Raw genomic sequence first — 22,342 nt, 5'->3', positions numbered from 1 at the left:
AAAATAAACTCAAATTCTGTATAACTAAACTTGAACAGTTGTGCAATGTTGTCACATATGCTCTACAAAGATTATAGTGTTGCTCTGTGCAATCTGATATGCCAATATTTAACCTTGAAAATTTATTTTTTTATAGTTTTCTACTTGACATTGTCCTATGGTATAGTCTACATAATGTTCTTTATTATTTACATTTATTACATCTAAGAGTTAATTTTTCAAGAAACTATTAGTGGCCATCATTTGTCCAGTAACCTACCTATAAACTGATAAGCTTTTTTTTTTTTGCCTTGTTCTTCTATATGTAAATAGATTATTATGACATTAGCAGAGGATTTGCTGTGTTCTGCTGCTCAAAACAGTCGCCTTTCAGCTCAGCGCACACAAGCCGGATGGTTGTTGATTGCTGCTCTGATGACATTAGGTAACATTCTTGTGGAAGGTTTACATAACTATGAACTACTTTGCATTTTCTGAATGTAAAATATTGTGTTGAATGGTTTGACAAGACTAACTTTTAATATGTCTTGGATCAAAAGAAATAATGACTGCAATGGACTGAAACATAAATATAGAAAAATTCTATAAGTTGATAATGATATTTAATAGCAAAACCTCACTGATCCCCTTTAGAAGTTGCTTAGATACTAGCAACAAATGTTTGTCTTCTATCAGTCACCTTAAGAAGCCATATCCTTACTACATTCCTCAAAACGTTTTCAGATATTTGAAATTCTCTTCAAGACCAGTTTATGAGCCTTAAATAGGATAAGCCAATTTGGTCATCTTTCAGGCTTAACTTTGAATGACTCTGGCTTTTCCAAAAATCATTCATATCCATCTTCAAGGGTAAAAAAATTTTCCATATCATAAGGATAGGCAAGAGAACATATCACACATAGCCTATGAATCCATTTCTGTAATTATTGTGAGAATAGTACCACCAACAAGGTAGTTACATTGAAGGGGATAGGACTCATTTAAAGTATATTTATTAAAAATCAATACGCATTTTTTGATCATGACTATTACAGTTATATCCTTTAACTTTGAAACTCAATTTTATTATTTTATTAAAGTTATGTTTTAAGTCTTTTTATTTATGTGATTTATTGCTAGGACATAAAACTGGATGGATTCGACCAATCCTTTTGACACCTCTGAAGTAATTTGACCTAAAAGGAGCTTAAATTAAAATAAGAATCATAAATGAAAAACCACTTTAAGTAATATTCTTGAGGTGATTAAAGAGATTTATTGGACTAGATCAGGGTTCATCCTATGGAGCAAATTTGACTTGCCACCTATTTTATACAGCCTGTGAGCTAAGAATTATTTTTACATTTTTAATGGTTAAAAAAGTATTTTGTGACATGAGAATTATATGAAAGTTTTCAGTGTCTATAAATAAAGTTTTATTAGAGCACTACAACAGTCATTTGTTTATGTATTATCTGTGGCCTTTAGGCACTGGTGAAGCAAAATTGAGTAATTACAGTAGAGACCATATGGCTTTCAAAGTCAAAAATGTTTAATGGCCCCGGCATAGGTCATCATTTCACAATATTATGGAAATAATGTGATCAAACTTTTATTTGCTTTTGGCCATATCAAAACCTTCTTCCATTGGAAGAAGACTATGAGATCCTTTCTACTTTAAAAAAGAAATTAGTACATCATATATCGTTGCATATTCATAATTAACATAAAAAAGAGTTAAAATGTAAATTAATGTTTTATTACTGTGTTTTCTTGGGGTTTATACTATTTTCTTATGCATTGTTATTTCCCTTTACTATAATTTTTAGAATGTGTTGCTAGTATCCAAGCAACTTTTAAAGGGGATCAGTAAGGTTTTGCTATTAAATATCATTATCAACTTATAGAATTTTTCTATATTTATGTTTCAGTCCATTGCAGCCATTATTTCTTTTGATCCTCAAATTGTCTTACCTTTAGTTAGTGGGAGTCCCTTCAGGTCGGTATATGTGTAATTTTAACATGAGCCTAGTATTCTTTCATAACATGTTTGTTTATGGCATGGCAAGATGTCGCAGCTTTTACATTGTACATTTCCCGTCCCAGGCTCGCAACCAGGCTCCTCTCTCCAATGAGCCTTGATTCCTTTTTTGTGGGAAGTGGTATTAGATGACAGTCTGAGTGCTTTATTTTTGCTGTGCAGTTTTAACACCTCTTTTGATTTTTCAGCATTTCCTTCACCATTAAAATTTCCATTGTTTTTAATATATTCACTATTCTGAAGTAATATTAACTCAAATAGACCACATTCCTAAAATGTGAACTACAACATTTTTAACCTTTTGTGCTATACTTCCCAATTTATCTGATGTCATTTTATCTAACTTTGATTCACCTACAGATACCTACATACCTTACAAAGATTTATAGGTGGCTCATAAAGTCTTTGTTACATACAACGTTGTTCTTGATATGAATAAACTTACTCTTGTTTACATTTTCACAGTGTAATTACCATAAAGTCATTTTTATTAACTTAGTTCATATATGTCTTTGAAATGACATCTTGATACTTCTCTGGGAAAGAGCTGCTACATTGTTCACTATTGAGTTAGTAAGATATCTTAGAGTATAATGGCAAATATCTATGAAACTTTTGTCCACTATTGGTATTGTCAGTGACTCCACAGTTTTTTTTTTCCTATCTGACTAAATTCCCATGGCCCATGGTGTAAGAGTGTGCTGGTGTGCATTTGTGCACTCAGGCACACAAACCTCTTATAATCACTTATTCTTAATTGCCTGACTCTGATTTCCTTATCTGATTCAAATTCTAGGGGTTTTCTTAGTTTTACTTTATCAAAGAAAGTAGTGAGCCGAGAGTGTTGAATTAGTCTTATTTTGCTATAGGGATTAGCAATGGCTTCTTCTTAAAAAGCAAGTTAGAAGAAAAATCAAAAAATTAATATATTTTAATTTATAAATTGCATGCTTTAATAAAATTGGTTTGCAGTTACCTCTTCATCTTGCCATTAGGCTCACCTCCTCATATGCAAATAAGGCAGTTTTTGAATGATAATTACATAACTGTCAACCATTATATAAATGCTTATCATGAGTCAAACACTGTACTTCTTATGTATATAAACTCATATAAGTCTCAGAAACCATCCAATGAGGTAAATACTGTTGTTATCCCCAATTATATAGATGAGGAAATTGAAGTGCAAAAAGGTTAAGTAACTTATTTAAGTTTATACAGCAAGTGGATGGAGCCAGGATGTTAACTTAGGTGGTCTCTTTTCAGATCTGCTATGCTGTCATACTGCAGAAGAAAAACATACAGTCAGCAGAACATGGGAATAGAAGTAGGGAGTACTTACAGGAGAACTTTAAGATAATTACATGGGAATAAAAGCTGTAGGTTTTGATTTTTATACTTTCTATTTTTTTTTTTTTTTAACCGATAAGGCTGGCAAATAAAATACTATTATTATACATTGCCTTTCATTACTGGCTTTGTGTATTCACGATTCCTTAGTTCTAAATTATGTTGCTTGGAAATCTTTAAGGAAGAAAATCCATTCAGATTTGTTACATCTGATATTTGGCCTGGAATAATTATCAAAAGTTAGAATTCCATATTATTTGTTACCAAAACAGTAGTATCTTGCATTTATATGGTATGTTACAGTTTTTCAGACTACTTTAGAGTACACTATCATTTGGATCAAGACAAACCCCAGGAGACAAGCAGTGCAGGTGGTACTGGCTTCATTTTATAGATAAAAGAAACTCAATCTCAAAGAGGTCACAGCAATTGTGAAAAGCTGATGCCAGAGCCCACACTTAACTATTTGCTAGTTCCTTGTTTTTCCTCTGTACTCCAGTGCTTTCACATAATCATTCATTCAGTAGTAAATTTGTTGGAACCAGGAGGTAAGAAAAGGAGAATGTATTCCAGTAGTGGGTTAAAATATGTTGACTTTAAGAGGGAAGTTCCTGCTTATTAATAATGTTTTAAAGAGCAAGCACTTTGGGTTCTTTTGTAAGTGATAAGTTCAATAAATTACAGGTCCCGCAGTTGTCAGTCATCACCTTGCTCGAGTTCTGCTGTTGTGGAAGTGTGTCTTCCCGGTTTCTCCTAAAGATCTAGAAACAGAAAAGAGCCGAGGAGATTCATTTACATGGCAGGTAACCTTAGAAGGACGAGCTGGTGCGCTCTCTGGTAGGTTGAGTTTAGTCTTTTCTTTCCCTTTCTTTTGGCTTTTCCCACTCTTTTAACTTTACACACACTTGTATGTTTAATTTGGGGCGGGGGGAGGGCGTGGTATCTGCTTCTGGTGATTTTTTATAATTGAATATAATCGATTAGTTGGTGATTATAGCAAAGGTGTAATGTAATAAAGCAAATTTTAGACTTCTCATTCTTAAGATAGTGAATGCATGTATATATTAGATAAAGTGTAGTTGAGAAATGTCAGGATTGCTTTGTCTTAAGTAAGCATACTTTTCAGAAATACTAGGGTTGCATTTAATTAACATTGATTAAGCATGTTTCCATTTTGTTTTTTATATGAAAGTTGTATCCTTTATAATATATAGATCATTAAAAAATAGTATCCACTATGGAAACTTGAGCTAAGGAAGCATGGGATCTCTGAAAAGACATGAAAGCATTGATTTCGGTTTTGTTTGTTTATTCATGGCATTTTTACTCAAAAGAAAAACAATTTTGAAAGTAATCTCAAAACTCAATCTACCTTTAAAATAGTCATTTTATCCTATATATGAAATAAATCCTTATAAAAACTTATGCGTGCCAAGTAACATTTATAGAACTCTAATAACATGCTAACTCAAAAGTCAGTGCGGTTCTGCAGAACTAGTAGAGAACTGATAAACTTGAAGGCCTAAGATCATTTATCCTTCCACTTCTGAATTTAAGGGCTGAGTAAAATCCAAGGAAAGAAACATTCTGTTAACTTGGTTGTTAACCTCTTAAAGTGATGCTAGGAAGTTTTTTTAGTTTGATTCGAGATGGAAAACACTAGCTTCTTTTTTATACTAGAGTTTCAAGATTTTTTTTTTTTTTTTAGCACATTTCTTTATTCCTCTGACAAAAATGCAACTGTTGTAACATAATTGAATGCTTTTTCCATGGTTCATTACACTCTGCCATGTAAGTCTGTTCTGTTTTTCAGCCATCAAGAGCTTTGTTTCCCACTGTGGTGATCTCCTTACTGAGGAAGTAATTCAGCGTCTTCTTCCACCACTTCCTTGTGCTGTGGATTTGCTAACCCAGTAAGGATCTGCTATTTAGATTGGATAAAAAATTTTAATAGCAACCAGTTACCCTCTGATTACATAATGTCTTTTAAGTACAATAATAAGGCCAATTTTCTATGGTCGGTGAATGATTTTCTTTTGGCAGAGGAAGGCAAATATTTAGTTATGTGATTCTTTTTTTTTAGGCTAGGATCTTGAAAGGAAAACATATTAAAAGGGAAAGAAAGTTACTTGGTGGATAATGTATCTTCCATACAGTCAGATTTAACAAGAAATTAAATGTTAAGCCTGTTAACCATTTCAGGTATGCATTTTCCTGGTTTGTTAGTGCTGTTCTGTGTTCATAAGAACCAGATGCTTTGCTAAAAGTTTCAGTTTTTTGTTATATTTTTCATACGTTTGACTTATACATATATGATAAGAAAACAGAAAATCCAGTTTTAATTTCAAAATTAATAAAATGCTGTAATTAGAGAAAGTCCAAAAAGCATTTAATAATATAACACAGAAAAATTTTATATATACAGAAAAATACAGTTAAGATACAAGTTATAAAGCATAATAATAGAATGAATACTTGTGAATCCAACACAACCAGAGCAGGGGTTAGCAAATGCTTGCTGTAAAGAACCAGACAGTAAAATTTTAGACTTGCGAGCCATGTAGTCTCTGTTGCTCAACTCCGTCGTTGTTGCTCAAAAGCAGCCGTAGATTACCTGTAAGTGAATGAACGTGGCTGTGTTTACAAAATAGACAGTGGGTCGGATTTAGCTACCCCTGAACTGGAACATTAACAATACTATTAAAGTTATCTGTGTGCTCCTCTCTCATACCATTCTCTCTGCCTTTCTTTAGAGGTAATCACTATCCTGAATTTTACAGTTGTCATTCCTTGCATTTTTAAAAAGTGTATCACATATATATGTTTCTCTAAGTTGTACATTGTTTAGTCGTGCTTGGTTTTAATCAAGCAAATGATATCATGCTGTTTATTTTTTTTAACATTTCATTTTTTTAATTTTTTTCCCGGTTCTTTTTTTTTTACTGAACATTATGTTTCTAAATTTCATCTACGTGTAAGTTCATTCACTTTGATTGCCATATAATATTTAATTGAAGCTGTTTTTAGTATTATTTTCTTAATTTCTACTATATCTATAATGTCCCTTTCTCCATTCCTGATAAAATTTCATTATGACTTCTCTTTTATTTTTCTGATCCATCTCACGGGAGGCATATCTGTTTTATTAATCTATATAAAGAATAACTTTGCTTATGTTGAATTTGTTTTCTGCTTTGTTAATTATTATTCCTTTCTGCATTCTTAAATTCGTGTTCTTTTTCTAACCCCTAATTTGAATGCTTAGCTCATTGAATTTCTCTTAATTCTCCTAATATAAACTAAGGCGATACATTTCTCTCTAAGGTCCCAGTTGCTGAATCCTTAAAGTATTAATATGTATTATTTTTATTCAGTTTTAAGTATTTTAACATTTCATCATCATTTCTTTGATTTGTTCAGAAGTACGTTTTTAAGTTTCTAAACGTGTGGAATAGTGTTAGACTTATGATTTTGTTACTGTTATCTCTTCAAATATCGCCTGTTTCCCATTCTCTTTTGCCTGTCTCCCATTCTCTTTTGGCTTTCCTTCTGGGGTTGTGATGAGACAAATTTTAGATCTTTTCATTTTGTCTTCATGCTTCTTAATTTTTTTCTATTTTTTTTCTCCTTTTCTCTCTGCTGCATTCTGGGTGATTTCTTCAGCTCTCTCTCTTTCAGTTTACTAATTCTTTCTTGAGCTAGGTTTAATCTGATATGCCTTTGCCTATTCCAGCACTTGGGACCATTTTAACCCCCTCCAAGAGACCCCACTTTATCACCTCTGCCTTGCATTTGGATTATGCGTTGGTATCAGCATTTGTGTTCCCACCCTCATTTCAGCTCATATTTTGCTTCATGCTTTTTATGTTTGTTTGGGATGAAGGGGAGTTGGCCTTGGAAAGGTCACTTTCTGCAAAGCCTCACAATGCAAATTATCTTTAAGCTGGGATCCAGGTGTATTCATAGCAAGAAAGCTTTTCAGAGACTCTAACCTACCCTCCTAATAGAAACAGAAACCTCTAGGAATGCATTCCTAAATTCTTATTTTGTTCTAGTCATGTTACTTTCTTAAAAAATAAAAAATAAAAAAATACACCTCTCTGGACAAAATTCAGTTGTATCTAAGCCAAATGAATGTTGTAAGATTTTTTAACATTGTTGTCAATATAATTAAAATAGTTTTCACATGTCAGGTGTAATTTTCTCATCTGGTTTTAGAAAAATACAAAAATGCAGTGGATTTATTCCTAACTTCCATAACAAAAAAATTCTGCCCAGGTTTATAAATGTTTTCTGTATGTTGTTTACTGAGATAAACAATATAAAATGGAACCAACTTCTTTTTTAATAAAATGACAAATCAAAATATAACTTTTCTAGACCCTAGAAATAGCAAGCAGTAGTTTTTTAGAAAATGCAAATGTGTAAATATTGCCAGAATTTCTTAGAATGCCTGGAAACTTCATGACATGACAGTTTACTGGATTTATTCCAGTGTTATATTAAAAGTAATTTTATTGAATTTCTGTATTGCTAAAAGAGATAAAAACCATACTCCAGTTGATAACATGGTACCTTGCAAAGAATAGTAATCATGTAATAAATATTTGTTAGATGATTAAATATTTGTAAAATGGCTTAATACCAGTAGTGAAAATAAACAGAAGATAAAGAAGAATACATGAAAGAGAAAGAAGACAGGTAAAAAAAAAGGAGGTGATATGTGAATAGAACTTTTGGGGAAACATTGGCTCAGCTTGTGCTTTATTAAAAGAGAATTTGTTTTATGATTTTGTATATTGTGACGATTCATTAATAGATGATGACATTCCAGATGAAGTTTCTAGTGAACATTTGGATTTTTCTCTTAGATATTTCTGTCTCCTGTTTATTTCTGTGGCTGATTCCTTTTCTACCATAATAGACTTTAGTTTTTTTAACTGCCAAGTTGTAAATTTTGGAATTTAGTAATTTTCATTTTCTATACAAAATACTTAGAGCCTTTAAAATTTTAGCTGAATATATAGTTTTATTTTATGAAGTGTGATAGAAAAGATAGCAAAATGATTTAATGGTGTCCTTCTTGTGATTTCTCTTATCACACCTTATTTTTAAAAATTAAATAAAAGCCTCACTAATGTTAACTAATAATATGTATCGCTGTTTTATGTTTCTATATCAACCTGTTCAATTACATACTTAAGATATATTTTCTGTTTTATTTTAAGGCTTTCTTCAATACTAAAAACATATGGAAGTCCTCTGAAAACACCGTCAGTAATTTATAGGCAAAGGCTTTATGAATTACTGATTTTATTACCTCCTGAAACCTATGAAGGTATGTGCTTTAAACCACAGTGTTTGACTATTTGTAGCTAGTACAGTGCCTAGAAGTAATACCTGAATGAATTATATGGCAGTTGCTTAGTGCTCTGTTTCCAAAAGGTTTAGGGTGTTAAATCTTAACCTGTGTGTTTACCATTCTATAGCAAAAAAGTGAATAAATAACATATCTTATTTTCTTGTGAAAAAGCTTATAGATCCTCTGTGTGGTAAAGAATGATTCTACTCCAGGGTTTTGTACAGAATGCGGAATGTAAATCTCTTAGACATTTGGCCATTCCTACTTTTCCTCTAGAGTGATTATATCATATGCATTCTGTTCTACTATTTCATTCTTAGTCTGTCCAGGTGGAAGTTCAGTATTGAACTACCAATATGTAATTGCTTTTATAAAGTTTATAGTGTAAGTTTTGCTGTTATTAGGCTCAAAGATGATTTTGGATTACTGAAATGCCGTGGTTGGTAAAATAAACTTGCCTATATTTTAAAATTAGTCCTAAAACCTTTCTTGTAAATTAAAATACAGTTTTAAGAAAATATATTACTACTGCTGTTACTGAATAACTTAAAATACTTGTTTTAAGAGATGAAAGTTGAAAATGGTCTCCAATGGGAACTGCTATATTTTTTTAGTCTTAATAATTGTCAGCCAACCATATTAAAATGATTGTTTCTTCAGATCTACTTCTTGTAAAAATAGTACATTTATTGCTTATATCCTTATTCTGCAAATAAATATAATATGCCACATTGGTTCGAAACATTAACTTCTTTTTTGGCTTTTATCAATTATGTGTGTGGTATTGTTCCCACTGCCTTGCTTCCCGGTTCACAAAGGTTCCTAGCAAAATGTTTGATATAAAGTAAGCATTTAGGGTATATTTCTAAAGAACTGAAAAAAGATGGATACATTGCCTTTTCTCAGAAACTGTATCCAAAGAACCATTTCTGTATGCCAGGCACTGTGCTAGCAATTGTATATATATACTACATTGACCCTTGGACAACAGAAGTTTGAACTGCTGGATCCACTTATATGGAGATTTTTTTTTTTTTTCAATAAATACTGTAAATGTGTTTTTCTTATGATTTTCTTAATAACTATTTTATCTGGCTTATTGTAAGAATACAGGATATTATACATAACATATTAAATATGTGTTAATTGACTGTTTATGTTATTGGTAAGGCTTCTGATCAACAGTAGGCTTTTAGTGGTTTTTGGGAAGACAAAAGTTATACACAGATTTTCAATTCCATGGGTGTCGGCACCCCTAATCCCTACATTGTTCAAGGGTCACCTGTATTATCTCATTTATCATTATCTCATAATACAATGAACTAGTTATATTTTCCTCATTTGACAGATAAAGGCACAGAGATGCTACAAAAACCAGCTTAGAAACACAGAGCCAGTAAATAGTGGAATCAAGATAAAAAGCAGACCTGCTTCATGATGTGCTGCCATCCATTTAAGAGTAACCTGCTAGAGACTAAATATGACAGTCAAAGCTTAGTGAGAGGTCTGTCTCTATGCTGTATCTCTATAACAGTTACCTTCTAGATATCTAATAAAAGGCTTAGAGATTAGTTATAATAATTACACTTGTTCTTTGGGGTTTTCTATTTAGTCCAAATGTTTATGATTACTAAATATGTATAAGATAACTGTTAATACTCTTCTCATGACTTATGTAAATGTTATACTAGATGCCAAATACAGAAAAACGAGAAGGCAAGGCAAGATTTGGATCATAATAGTTCACAAGATAAAAATGATTCAGAGTGTTTTTTCTCAATGAAGGCCATAAGACCTGACTGCCTTTCATTACCCTTCCCAACTGCCTTTCATTTACCTACCCTTCCCATTTTGGAAAACTTCAGCCTCAACTCAGATCCCATGGTTACAGTATTGCCCCGTCACCAGTAGTCAGCAAGACGTCGTTGATACTGAGACTTCTTAGGAATGAGCCTTTCTAGCGCTGTGGAACTACACTGTAAGCAAAAGGTTGTCATTAATGCATCTTTTGGATTGCTTATGACCAAAAGGGGGAACTGCAGATGAAAAAAAGGGGTTCTATTGAAAGTAACTTCACAGGGTGATTCGATCATAAATTCCTAAGCGGGCAGGTCATGGTGGGTAGTCACGCCTCGGGCCTGTAACTTCTTTAGTGAAAGGTTTTAAGCCAGCCCTGTCCATTGTTCTTGTGTATCTGGTTAATATACCATTGAAACACCAGAAGTAATACCCCTCAAAAGGAGTATTAAACCTTAAGAGAGCAAGTAATCTTGTTTTCTATCCTGTAATCCAATTCCCACCGTAATTTTTTTGACCTCCATGTAATCTTCCTTACTTCCCTCCTTAATTTGGAAAGCATAAAAGAAACTACAAAACTTATTCTCTGGAGCAGTTGAAATCTTGCTCCCTGGCAGGTGTCCTCAGTTTGACTCAAACTTAAAAAATTCAAAACGGGAGAGGCTTAGAGATGACTTCTGTTTTATAGTTCAGATAGCTGTTAGGTTCTGGCAAAAACAGTTCCCCTTCAGACTTTTAAATCAACTTTTACCATAGTATTTTGAAATTTATAGTCAAACTACAAATAAAAAAATTTTTTTTTAAGTCTTCATTAAACATTTAAGAATACCAGAATAGCAACTTAAAAATCTACAGAATATCTACTGATAAATTACAAAATAAGTGTACCCTTGAAGGAGTTAAGGAGAAAAACAAAGTTTTGTAACGTTTTCTCAGAATTAAAGTTTGGGAACACAGTCAGAAATCCTAAAGGAATAATGAACATACAACTATATAGATTTTAAATCAGTTTCAGAGTGTTCGTTGGGAGTCAGAGTTGGGAATTAATATTAATATGATTCTTGAAAAGAAAAATCTACAGTCACCTTGTCTTTTTCAAGTTTATCTTTTTCTAACATGAATTAAATATAGTTTAGAAAAATGAAAAATAGGTGTATTAATATTTATGTTTCAACCACAAATAATAATTTACCAGTTTATGTTTGTCTTTTTTCCATCTTTACAACTAGAAATTAGGATTTTTTCCTTACAGACTTTTGATTTTCTAAATGATATTCTATTTAATAGATTTATGTAATACATTTGGAGTGTAACAGCCAGAACTTTACCATTATTATGTCAATTGATATTTTAAATAACATAACTCAGTACAGTATTAACACATAGTAATTTCTAAATCTTTAACACAAAAGGAAATAATAATTTTTAAAGTATTTCTAATTAACTCAGAAAATATGGGTTACAAAACAAGTTTAAAGTGCTGATATCAGTTGGTACAATGGGTTGTCAAAAAGATGGGTTGTCATAAAGTAAGACTAGAAGACAGTAAGAAATTGCTTTTGTTACATGGAACATATTTAAGAATTTAAATAACTTTTCTTCTTGGTTGTCAGCAGATGCATAATTTTGTCATAATAATGACTTAGTTTTCCGAAGCTTATGGGGTAATGGATTCTTTGTGGATTCTTTGTTTTTATTTTCTATCTTGGTTTTGTTATGGATCTCCCTTCAAATATTTTAATATTCTGTACACTGAAAATTGCTCCTCTTTAGCATCAAAAAGTCAATGATGTATATCTACAACAAAAGCCTATTTGCATTTAAATATAGAATTATCTTTAAGTACTTTTTTCAGGGACAGTTAGGGAGCAGTCACTTTAAATGAGAAAGAGATGTACCACTGTTTTGACACTTAGTTGTAGTTCCAAACATACCATGTATGTTGTGCTACCAACAAAATTGTTTTTTTCTGGGTATCATATACTGGCCGTTAAACTTACAGACATTCCTTAGAGCAGGGGTTCCCAAACCCCAAGCCTCGGACCAATACCTGTTAGGAACTGGGCCATACAGCAGGAGATAAGCAGTAGGCTAGCAAGCGAAGCTTCATCTGTAGATGGCAGCCACTAGCATCACCACCTCAGCTTTACCTCAGATCATCAGGCATTAAATTATCTTAGGAGCAACTGGTCCCTGGTGACAAAAATGTTAGAGACTACCGCCTTAGAGCAACTCTAATTTCTTTCATTAAGCCTTCACTGATCACTATCCACCCTTCTCAATTCCTGTATGTAATATCTCCTTTCTCTAATTTAGTAGTACTTTTGTTTTCATCTTTTGTGAAACATAGTACTTCCTACCTTCATATTATAGTTATATGTGTGTATTTGTGTCCTGTTTTTTATGTCTTCTTGAAGAGAAGATTAAATATAAAACATTTTTATTTTTATTAAACGCAACATCTTAACCACAGCTTGAATGAATGAATGAGCATGGTAATTAAAAGCTCACGTTCTAGAGCCTGGACTGCCTGTGTTTCATTCTAACTCTGCCATGTATTTGCTGTGTGGTCTTGGGCAGTTAACAAACTCTGTTCCTGTTTCCTCACCTGTAAAATGATGGTACTAACTGAACCTCACGAGGTAGTTATGAAAACTATATGTAAAGCTTTTAGTTCATTGACACAGGTCCCATCCTCAATAAATATTTGTTGTAACTACTTTTATTGCTTCTAATGATACAGAAAATGATGGCAGGTGAATCCTTCCTAACTTATCCTACCACTTACAATAAGCAAACATCACCCGAGTCTTTATTTCATTGTGATGCTGTTCCTCAAAGAAACACAAAAGTGAATATTTCTCTAGGGTGATTTTTACTTATTTCTAAAGTACTTAACTGGCAAAAGCCATTTATGCTCTAGGTGGATAAGATAAAGATTGTCCACCAGAAATTAAGGTAAATGTCTTTGAAATGGTAATTGAGGTCAATATGATAAATGGACCAATTTTTCAAAAATGTGTATATAAAAGATCACAATGTCACCTATGAACTAGCTTGGCCCCCAAAATACAAACAGACCAAAAAAATAATTCTTTGTAGATCCAAGTCTCAGTTTATAAAAAAATACAGATGATAGAAGAACATTAAACTGCACAGGGAAGGGGGGCAGTATGATCATAAAAATCTTGCTGTAGAAACTCGTACAGAACAAATAATCTCATTTCTTCAAATAAATTAGAGGGAAGAACTTTGGATTAAAAGAGACTTAAGATATGTCAACTAGCTACAACATATAAACTTTATTTAGATCTCAATTTAAACATAAAAGCAAACAAAAACAGGCAAGCATTTGAGACAATTGAAAATTTGAACACCAGGTATTTTTTTAATGGTTTTTAAAACATGATAATGGACTTGTTCTAAATGTACACAATGAAATATTTTAGAAGAACTAATATGCTTTCTAGGGTTCGCTTCAAAATAATGTGGAGAATGCTGAGATAGTGAATGGGGGTATAGGTCAAACAAGATTGATCCACTTGGTGAAGATGAGTAACAGTCTTGCTGGGCAGCAGCGATTTGGGGTGTCAATACTATTATGTCTTTTTGCATATGTTTGAAATTTTCTATAAATGCTGTCAGAACAGGACCTTTTCCTTGTTTACAATTTTATCCTTAGTGCCTACCACACAGTAGGAGTTCAGTAAATATCTTTGAAGTAAATAAGTAAATAAGTTCTAAACTAGAGTGGAAAAGAGCCAACAAATGAAGCTTTTCTGGGGAAGAAAAAAGTATGTCTAATGCAAATGAATTTTTTTCAAGCTGTTTTTTTAAACAAAATATAATTTATCTGCTTTTGTATCCATCTTTTTTGTTTTTTATACTTTGTCATTTAATTTTAAATGGTGGTACTATTTATTCAATATCATAAGGTTTACACACACACACACTTCGAGATGTTTTTTCAAAGTCCAGTCTTAGCCTTGCAACTAGCAGCACACAAATGTCATTTGTAGGACATTTTTCAAGGATGCATAATTTTTGGCGGTGATAGGTTAAAACTCATTCTGGGCCTATTAAACCCCATACCTAACCAGTAAAACGGCTATTGCTAAATTGCTGATTGCTCTTTTTTCTCTGGCTCAACAGGAAACCTCTGTGCTATCCTCAAAGAGTTGGCTGCCGACTTGACTGCCCCAGATTTACAGGTGGTGGCATCCACATTTTTACTTCCACCCCTCTGTCATCAGGATGATCTTTTGTTATTAAATCCTCTACTCCAAGAGACTGACCATAGATTTATTGAAGAACAGGTATGGTCATTTTTCAATAACTCCTGGATTAGTTCAGTCTGTGAACACTGGTTTTAAAACTTTATATATAATTTTTTTCTTTTAGCTCCTGCTTGGTAATGGTATTGCTTGTGGAAGTCTCGAGTATGACCCTTATTCTATTTATGAGAAAGATGTAGAAGGATATTCCGTGCCCAAGCCCCTCCCTCCAACACTGTCAGTTATTAGCTCTGCAGTCAAGCTCTTTGGAGTTGTATGTTCTCATGTGGGAGAAGCTCAAAGGTAAACCATCTTCAGTGGTTCACTTATCCTGAAATAGTTTACTTATACTAAAATGTAATAATTTCTGGATTGGTAGTTGGTTCAATGAATGCATAATAGAACTGCTGGGTAAGAAGAATATTGTCAGAAGTTCTCATTAATATAAAAGATTTCTTATAGTCGACAGGTGAAGGTGAGATAAAGGCTCTTGTTTTTTATTCACCTGGCTAATATTTAATAAGAAGTAATTAAGTTAATGATTAAACTGCATGAATTAAACTGAAAGCTGATAGACACTATTGTGGATACAATACTTAACCCACAATTAGTTTATTTTCTAGCTGAAAATAGAAATGAAAAACTCAGTGACACAACATTGATTTATGAGCTGTGGTCTCAAAGAAAAACACTAGTTTTCTGCTTAGAGTGGGTCTCACAGGCTTTCTTATTTTGGAGGCTTTATGTAGCCATTATAGGTCCAGAGGTTAGTCTTAAGTTAGATTTCAGTTCACTCAAAATGAACTTTGGTTTTGAAAACTCAAAGGTTATTAATGATTTCTCTTTGAGAATAACAGTTTCTTAATTGACAGCTGCCCATAATACTTTTCTTGGAAATTAAAAAACATTACTCATATCTATTATCCAGAAAATTCAGTTTTTATCTGAGATGCTAAATGGAAGGTAAATGCTGGTTAACAATTTATAAATTATTAACTATCATCATTCGTTCATATTCATTCTTTCTCTCCCTTCTCTCTGATGCTAGAGCAACAACAGTGCATTTGACTAGATCATAGTTTTTTAATCACTTTACCTAATTATATCTTCCAGAGAATACCATTTAGGTAGGGAATTTACCTTGGTATCCTTGATGAAGGTACACAAAAATATTTGAGTCTCGTCAGCCACCTATTTCTGAAACAGGTCTTTGGATAATTTACTTTCAGTAGATAGAAAAATAAAATTTATGCTGATTTTTTAATAGCTTCATGTCATTTAAAATGATGGTAGTATTAAGGTACACACACACATTTTTGTGATGTCTTTTCATAGCTTTAATTTCAAAAGACATCTTTCCCAAATTACTTTGTAGCTTATAGCTCCCTGTGCACACTATGCTTATAAAGTTATCTTTATAAAACATGTAAGACAACTTATGACTAAATTATAAATGAATACTATAGCACTGAAACATGAGAGGAAAATCACAGTGGTCTGGAATATTCGAAAAAGAATTGATGGAGAGGATGAGATTTTAGCTGGTCTGTAATTGTACTTTTTTTTATATAGTATACAATTTAAAATAATTTGAATTAATATAGCAGTAACTACAGTAAATGAAACAGGGATAGCCTTATGAGCAAAAGATTTAAATTAAGCATATTCTAAAATGGTTTCACTAACTCTTTTCGATAGGTCTAAGATAAAAAATAATAAAAAAGAATATACTTCTTACGAGCTTTCTTTTTAAAAAATTGATTATACTACTCTCCTAGAGAAGTTTTTCCTTACATATTTATTGCCCAATTGTAGTGTCAAGGAAATGGCTTCTTATTTCTGTTGTTTAAAGGATATTGACTTTTTTCCCCCTACCTGGATTAAAATAATATAACAATAAATATTGAAAGGAGGGGAGGTCTTGTCTTAATTAAGAAGTTGAAATCTGGTAAAAGCAAAACTTAATCTGTGTGGATTCTAACTGAATAAAAATAGTAGGTAGTAGTTTGGAGATTTTTAAGGGAAATAGTCTGGCAGGATCCCAGATGAAAATGTGGGTCATAAGCAACTATTAGCCATCTCCAGTGGGTGTCGTTAGAGGACCAGAGGAGAGAAACTACATAAATAAGAGAATTGTTTCTTATATCCTGTTATCCCAGAGAGATAATACTTGTTTAAAATGGCAGAACCTTCTTTTGGCCATTTGTTTGCATTTCTACAGAAGAAGGTCTTAATCAAGGTATATATATTTAACAAGTGAATATTTCAAAATGTTTTGATGTTTTTGTGATTAACTTTGTTTAAACACTTTAAGAAACTCTTATAAGATTGCTCTCAGATTGGAAATAGGTTTTTCATATTTTATTTATATACTTAGAAATTAAGTTGTCTTTAAATCAGTTGATTCTGTCTACTTTGGCTACAGGAGTCTAAAAGTAAAAAAAAAAAAACTTGAACGCCAAGATATTTTATACAGAAATATCTAGACTATCTAGAATGCCAAGATATTTTATACAGAAAAGTAATATTGTTTATCTTGGTGCATGTGTCGTTCGTGGTTACTCTTAATGTATTTTTTGAACCTAATTACAAAGAATTACTTAATTCACCTGAAGATTGTTCCACTCCTGATGGCACATCGCGTTTTAACAACTTTTTAAAAACATATGTTCTGATTTAATAGTGTGATGTGCTTACTATGTTGGGCATTGAAATTTAAAAAAAAAAACTCAGGTGACTCAGATGTGCAGCAAGGATTAAGAATCACTGCTATAAATGCTGTGGTATGATATAGATTGTGAGTTGATGGAGCAGAAAAGCAAAGTTATAGTTCTTGGTACTAAAATTTTTTACCATTATATTCTCTCCCTAAAAGTATAAATCATTTTCAAATGTTGTATCTTTTCTGTTTACTCAGTTAACTATGTATTTTTATTTCATCTAGATTCAAAACTTTAAGTACCTAATTTCATTCTAAACTGATAATTATATGTTATAACTTATACTACTTAGGAATACCAATTCGATATTACTAAAAATAATAATCCAATTCAATATTACTAAAAATAATAATCACGTCCATATTCCTGAAGATTGATTTTTTTTTTTTTTTTGAGATCTCTGTCAAGTTTTGGGGGATAAAGGTTGGAGAAAAAAATTGGGGATTCTGTCAGTCCTGACTGCAGTCTTTGGCCCTTGAATGTGGGCAGGAAAATAATTCAGGTCAAATTTAATTACAGTATAACAAAATCCTCAAGCTCTAACCTTTTGTGTATTTTTAGTACCTTCAACATGATATAGTTTCATTATAACAGATGATTAGGATATGATAGAATAATGTTTTAGGTTTTTACACACCTGAGCCTGACCATATAGTTATCCTTAATTTCTCTTCGTTGTCACATTTAACCTCTATAGTCTTCCTACAAGGCAATTTAGTCATAAATATGTTCTTGAAACAAAATGCCTTAAAGATGGCCTTGAAAAACAGGCAGAAAAATGTTTATATGTAGAATACTTATCATGTTATTTATATGAAGAAAAATTAGAAATGATCTAAATATCCGAAACTAGGGAATTGGTTAAATAAAATATTTATTATATTGCCAGAGTATATAATGATAATAACTATTTAAAACTATTTCACATAATAGTTAATAAGATGGGAATAATGTTAAAGAAAGAGTTATTAATAAAGTGTGTACAGTGTGATCCTCCTTTTTAAAAATGATATCCATATGCCTGAAAGGGGCGACATGCGGGGAGAGAAAGAACAAGATGCCAAAATGTTAATGGTGGCTCTTTCTAGATGGTAAAATTATAGGTAATTTTTTTTCGTGTACTTTTCTGAGTTTTTAAATCTGTTTTTATGAACAGAATCAACCTTGGAATAAGGAAATAAGTGTTTAAGTAAACAGAATACTTAGAGTTACTGTAGTTTTCCAAAAATTTTTAGTGATCCATCACAAACACTAGAAAGGTGAAGAAAAATTATAAGGTTCTTTGCCTGCCATCAAGATAGTTCACAACCAAAAAGATAAACATTTCAGTTTTCCTGATTTAAAGGGAGATAAGGGGCATAGACGTGTAGAGTGTAGAAACAATGTTTTCAAACATTGGAGAAATTGGTAGAAAAGAAGGGGTGATTTATTTCATGGTTACAGATCTTTAATCTCAACATAAAGGTGGAAAAGTTCTGTGCTTTAAGGACACGAAAAACAATTCACAGAAGATATGTAAATAACTAATGGACAGATTCAACCCCAGACCAAAAAAAATATGTATATTCATCATAGCAAGAAGTATTGAAAATTGGAAAATTGCTCTCCACTAGTAGGAGAATGGTTGAATAAATCATAGTACATGTTTATAATAAAATTTGGCTTCATGAAACTTACCGAGGAATTAAAATGACTTGAAAAGTGCGAAAGAGGTAATATTAAGAATAGATGTCAAACTATAATGTACACCTGAAAATTATATAATCGTATTAACCAATGTTACCCCAATAAACTTAATAAAAAAAAAAAAAAAGGTAATGTTAAATGAGAAAAGTAGTAGTTAAAATTGTGTTATATATAGTGTGATCCCAAGTACATTTTTAAAGTATCGTTGGGAGTTCAAAGGGCTGCGCTTCTCGTTACCTACAGGTGACAGCAATATATTTGAATCCAATAAGTCCTCTTATTAAGAACAAAAAGTTGATGCAAGTAACTTCTGAGGTATTTTTTATTTCGAAAATAGTTACTGAAATAGCTGAATTTGTTTTTAAATCTTTTCTGTTTCTGATTTTAGGCTTCTTATATTTGAACAGCTTTTGGACAGTATAAAGCACACAAAAGGAGCTCGTCAACAAGTAGTTCAGTTACATGTTGTTTCTTCAGTTTCTAGTTTCTTGAAGGTAATTCTATTTTTAAAAAATTCAGATATTTCATTTTTTTTTAAAATGTATGATCAACTAAGTAGATTGGAGGAAGATGTTTTTAAAAGGCTGTTACTTTGGGGGCGGTGGGGTGGGGGAGCATTTTTCTTAACATACTGCCAAAAATGTTTTAGGATTTATAATTCCCCTTTTTTTCTCCATATAAAACTTATTAGTCAGAGAATCTTGGCTTGGAGCCATGCTTTAACCTACTGAGCCTTAATATTTTAGACCAGGAATTGGCAGACTATGGCCTATGGACCAAATCTGGCTCATTGTTGCATTTATGACTTATTGTTTTTAAGTAAAATATAATAGACTTCATTGGTCATATATTTTACAGAAATCCCTATTAATATTTTTCTGAGCACATATATTCTAGAGTGATAAATTATCACCATATTGTTTGCCTGGAGGTTTAAAATTCTCAAATAATTGGTGAAAAAAAATCAAATTATGTTTATTTGTTCAGTGTGGTTTTTCGTGTTCTGATTTTTTTCTTAAATAGTAATCCAAGTAAGGAAATATTTGGTTAACCAAAATATACATTCCAAATTGAATAAGAAAATTTACTACCATTGTAAGTTTGGATTGTTCTTTATGTATTTCAGTATATGGCTTGCTCCAAGGGAAATTTGGGTCCAGAAGAAATGAGAAGACCTTCTCTAGCATTAGTGATGGGAGCCTTAGAAAGTCCCAACCCCCTCTTGAGATGTGCAGCTGCAGAGGCGTGGGCTAGGTTAGCCCAGGTGGTTGATGATGGAGCTTTCACTGCTGCATTAGCTCAAGTTAGCTTTGACAAGTAAGTGAATTTCTCATTTAATATTTCTGGACTATGTGTCAAAACTGGGTATAGCTTGTTGATTTGTTGAAACTAGTGAAACTTCATTCGGAGAATTAACTAAGAAAAAAAGTTAACAAATATGGATACTTTAAAATAAAGAACTCTCCTTGGCTTGGAATATAAAACTATTACTACTTCGGCTTTAGTTTTTATATAATAAGAGAAAGATCACTGTATGAGTGATAAAATTGGCCATAAGTGGAATGGACTCTGGAAATAAGATGCTTACGGAGTTTTATCATGTAAAATATAGATGATAAGTAGTAAGAACAATCTACTGGAAAAGAGAAAAGGCTGTAGGCTCCATATCAAGAAATGAATTGTATTTTTATTTCTACTAGTTCTGTGACCTTGAACAGATTACTTAATCATCTCCGCCAGTTTTCTTCTTTCAAATAGAAGGTTGTTTATACTGCCCTGCCTACTTAAAGAATATTAAAGTAAATGAGATAATAAATATGAGATAATATTTAAAAATAAAATCACTACAAATAAAAGTTCATGGTATTTATGTGGTATGTATATATAAAGTAAATATATATGTAAAGTTATATTAGTAGTGATGGTAGTAATGCAGGAAGCACTTTGACCTTCTAGTCTATTGAGTATGTGTGTCTGATTTGGTTAATAAAGTCTGGAGTCAGATTACTAAACCAGTTCAAATCCCAACTCTTCCCTTGTAATAATTGGTTATTTTGTAAGAGTTACGTTGGCTATCATTTTTGGTTTCCTCATCTGTAAAAAGGAACTGATAATAGTATGAATCTCAAGGTTATTGGGAGTATTAAAGGACCAGATGTAAAGTGCTTAAATTAGCAAATAACACATAAGAAAATTCCTCTAATAAATATTAATTTTTCTTATATTTAATTTTAAAATCAAATTCTTTAGTTGAAACTCTGTATAAAATTAAAGTATCTCAGCAATGTGAGTTTTTTAAAAATATAATTTAATGATAAAGTAATAATGCCTGCCATATAAATTTGCATGTATCTCTGAAAGATATTGAAATTGTTTTTACTTAAATATCATTAATAACGTGAAGACATTTTTAAATGTTTTTCTTCTCGAGGTAGCTTTCATGTTATTTCAGAATGTTTTTTATCAGTTAACAGTAAATATATTTCTGAATTTTGGAACTAATCATACAAAAAAATTTGCATAAGTGATAGAATTATGTAGTTTTATTTCCATGATTATCATTTATTTTTATTTCCATAATTACAGACTGAAATCGGCAAGGGAGGTGGTTACCAGAACAGGACACTCACTGGCTTTGGGATCCCTACATAGGTATTTAGGAGGAATAAGTTCTCAACATTTGAATTCTTGTGTTGGAATCCTTTATACTTTGTCTCAGGATAGCACTTCTCCTGATGTGCAGGTAAGTACCCCATGTTGATGCCCTCCTTGAAATTCATGATTTGTAGATAATGCAAATTATGTTTTTGTTGACCATTAGTAATTTATAAATAATCCCCTCCTCATAATAAATATCAAAGCCATTTTAACCATGATGGATTTTTAAAATTGAAATCTCACTATCTTTACTTCACACACGGTTTAAAGTCAAGTTCAGTGTCTTTTTCTGAGAATGAATCTCCTTTCTATCTTAATAACATCTAAATTTTAGAGAGCTTAATACATACCAGGCATTGTATTACATTCCTCTAAACATGTTAACATGTTTAATCTTCACGTTAACCTAGAGTGTATATTCCCAAAATACAGAAAGAAAACTGAGGCTTACAGAAGCTAAGTAACTTGCTCATAG

At 31.9% G+C, this 22,342-nt stretch overlaps 1 protein-coding gene across 10 annotated transcripts in view; it reads left to right on the top strand.

Annotated features, from left to right (window-relative positions):
- The window catches only part of HEATR5A (HEAT repeat containing 5A), an 89,034-nt gene that overhangs the window by 29,095 nt on the left and 37,597 nt on the right, over positions 1-22,342 (top strand). For all 10 annotated transcript variants that reach the window (XM_025043374.1, XM_025043373.1, XM_015585540.2 and 7 more), the window contains 9 exons: positions 313-424; positions 4,055-4,207; positions 5,184-5,283; positions 8,599-8,708; positions 14,682-14,845; positions 14,931-15,106; positions 19,598-19,703; positions 20,336-20,526; positions 21,796-21,952. In XM_025043374.1, the coding sequence (XP_024899142.1) occupies positions 313-424; positions 4,055-4,207; positions 5,184-5,283; positions 8,599-8,708; positions 14,682-14,845; positions 14,931-15,106; positions 19,598-19,703; positions 20,336-20,526; positions 21,796-21,952 (1,269 nt within the window). The remainder of the gene's footprint in view (positions 1-312; positions 425-4,054; positions 4,208-5,183; positions 5,284-8,598; positions 8,709-14,681; positions 14,846-14,930; positions 15,107-19,597; positions 19,704-20,335; positions 20,527-21,795; positions 21,953-22,342) is intronic.

Source organism: Pteropus alecto, unplaced genomic scaffold, assembly GCF_000325575.1.
Source record: "Pteropus alecto unplaced genomic scaffold, ASM32557v1 scaffold171, whole genome shotgun sequence".
Taxonomy (NCBI): Eukaryota; Metazoa; Chordata; class Mammalia; order Chiroptera; family Pteropodidae; genus Pteropus; species Pteropus alecto.
This window is presented reverse-complemented; position numbering and strand designations above follow the sequence as displayed.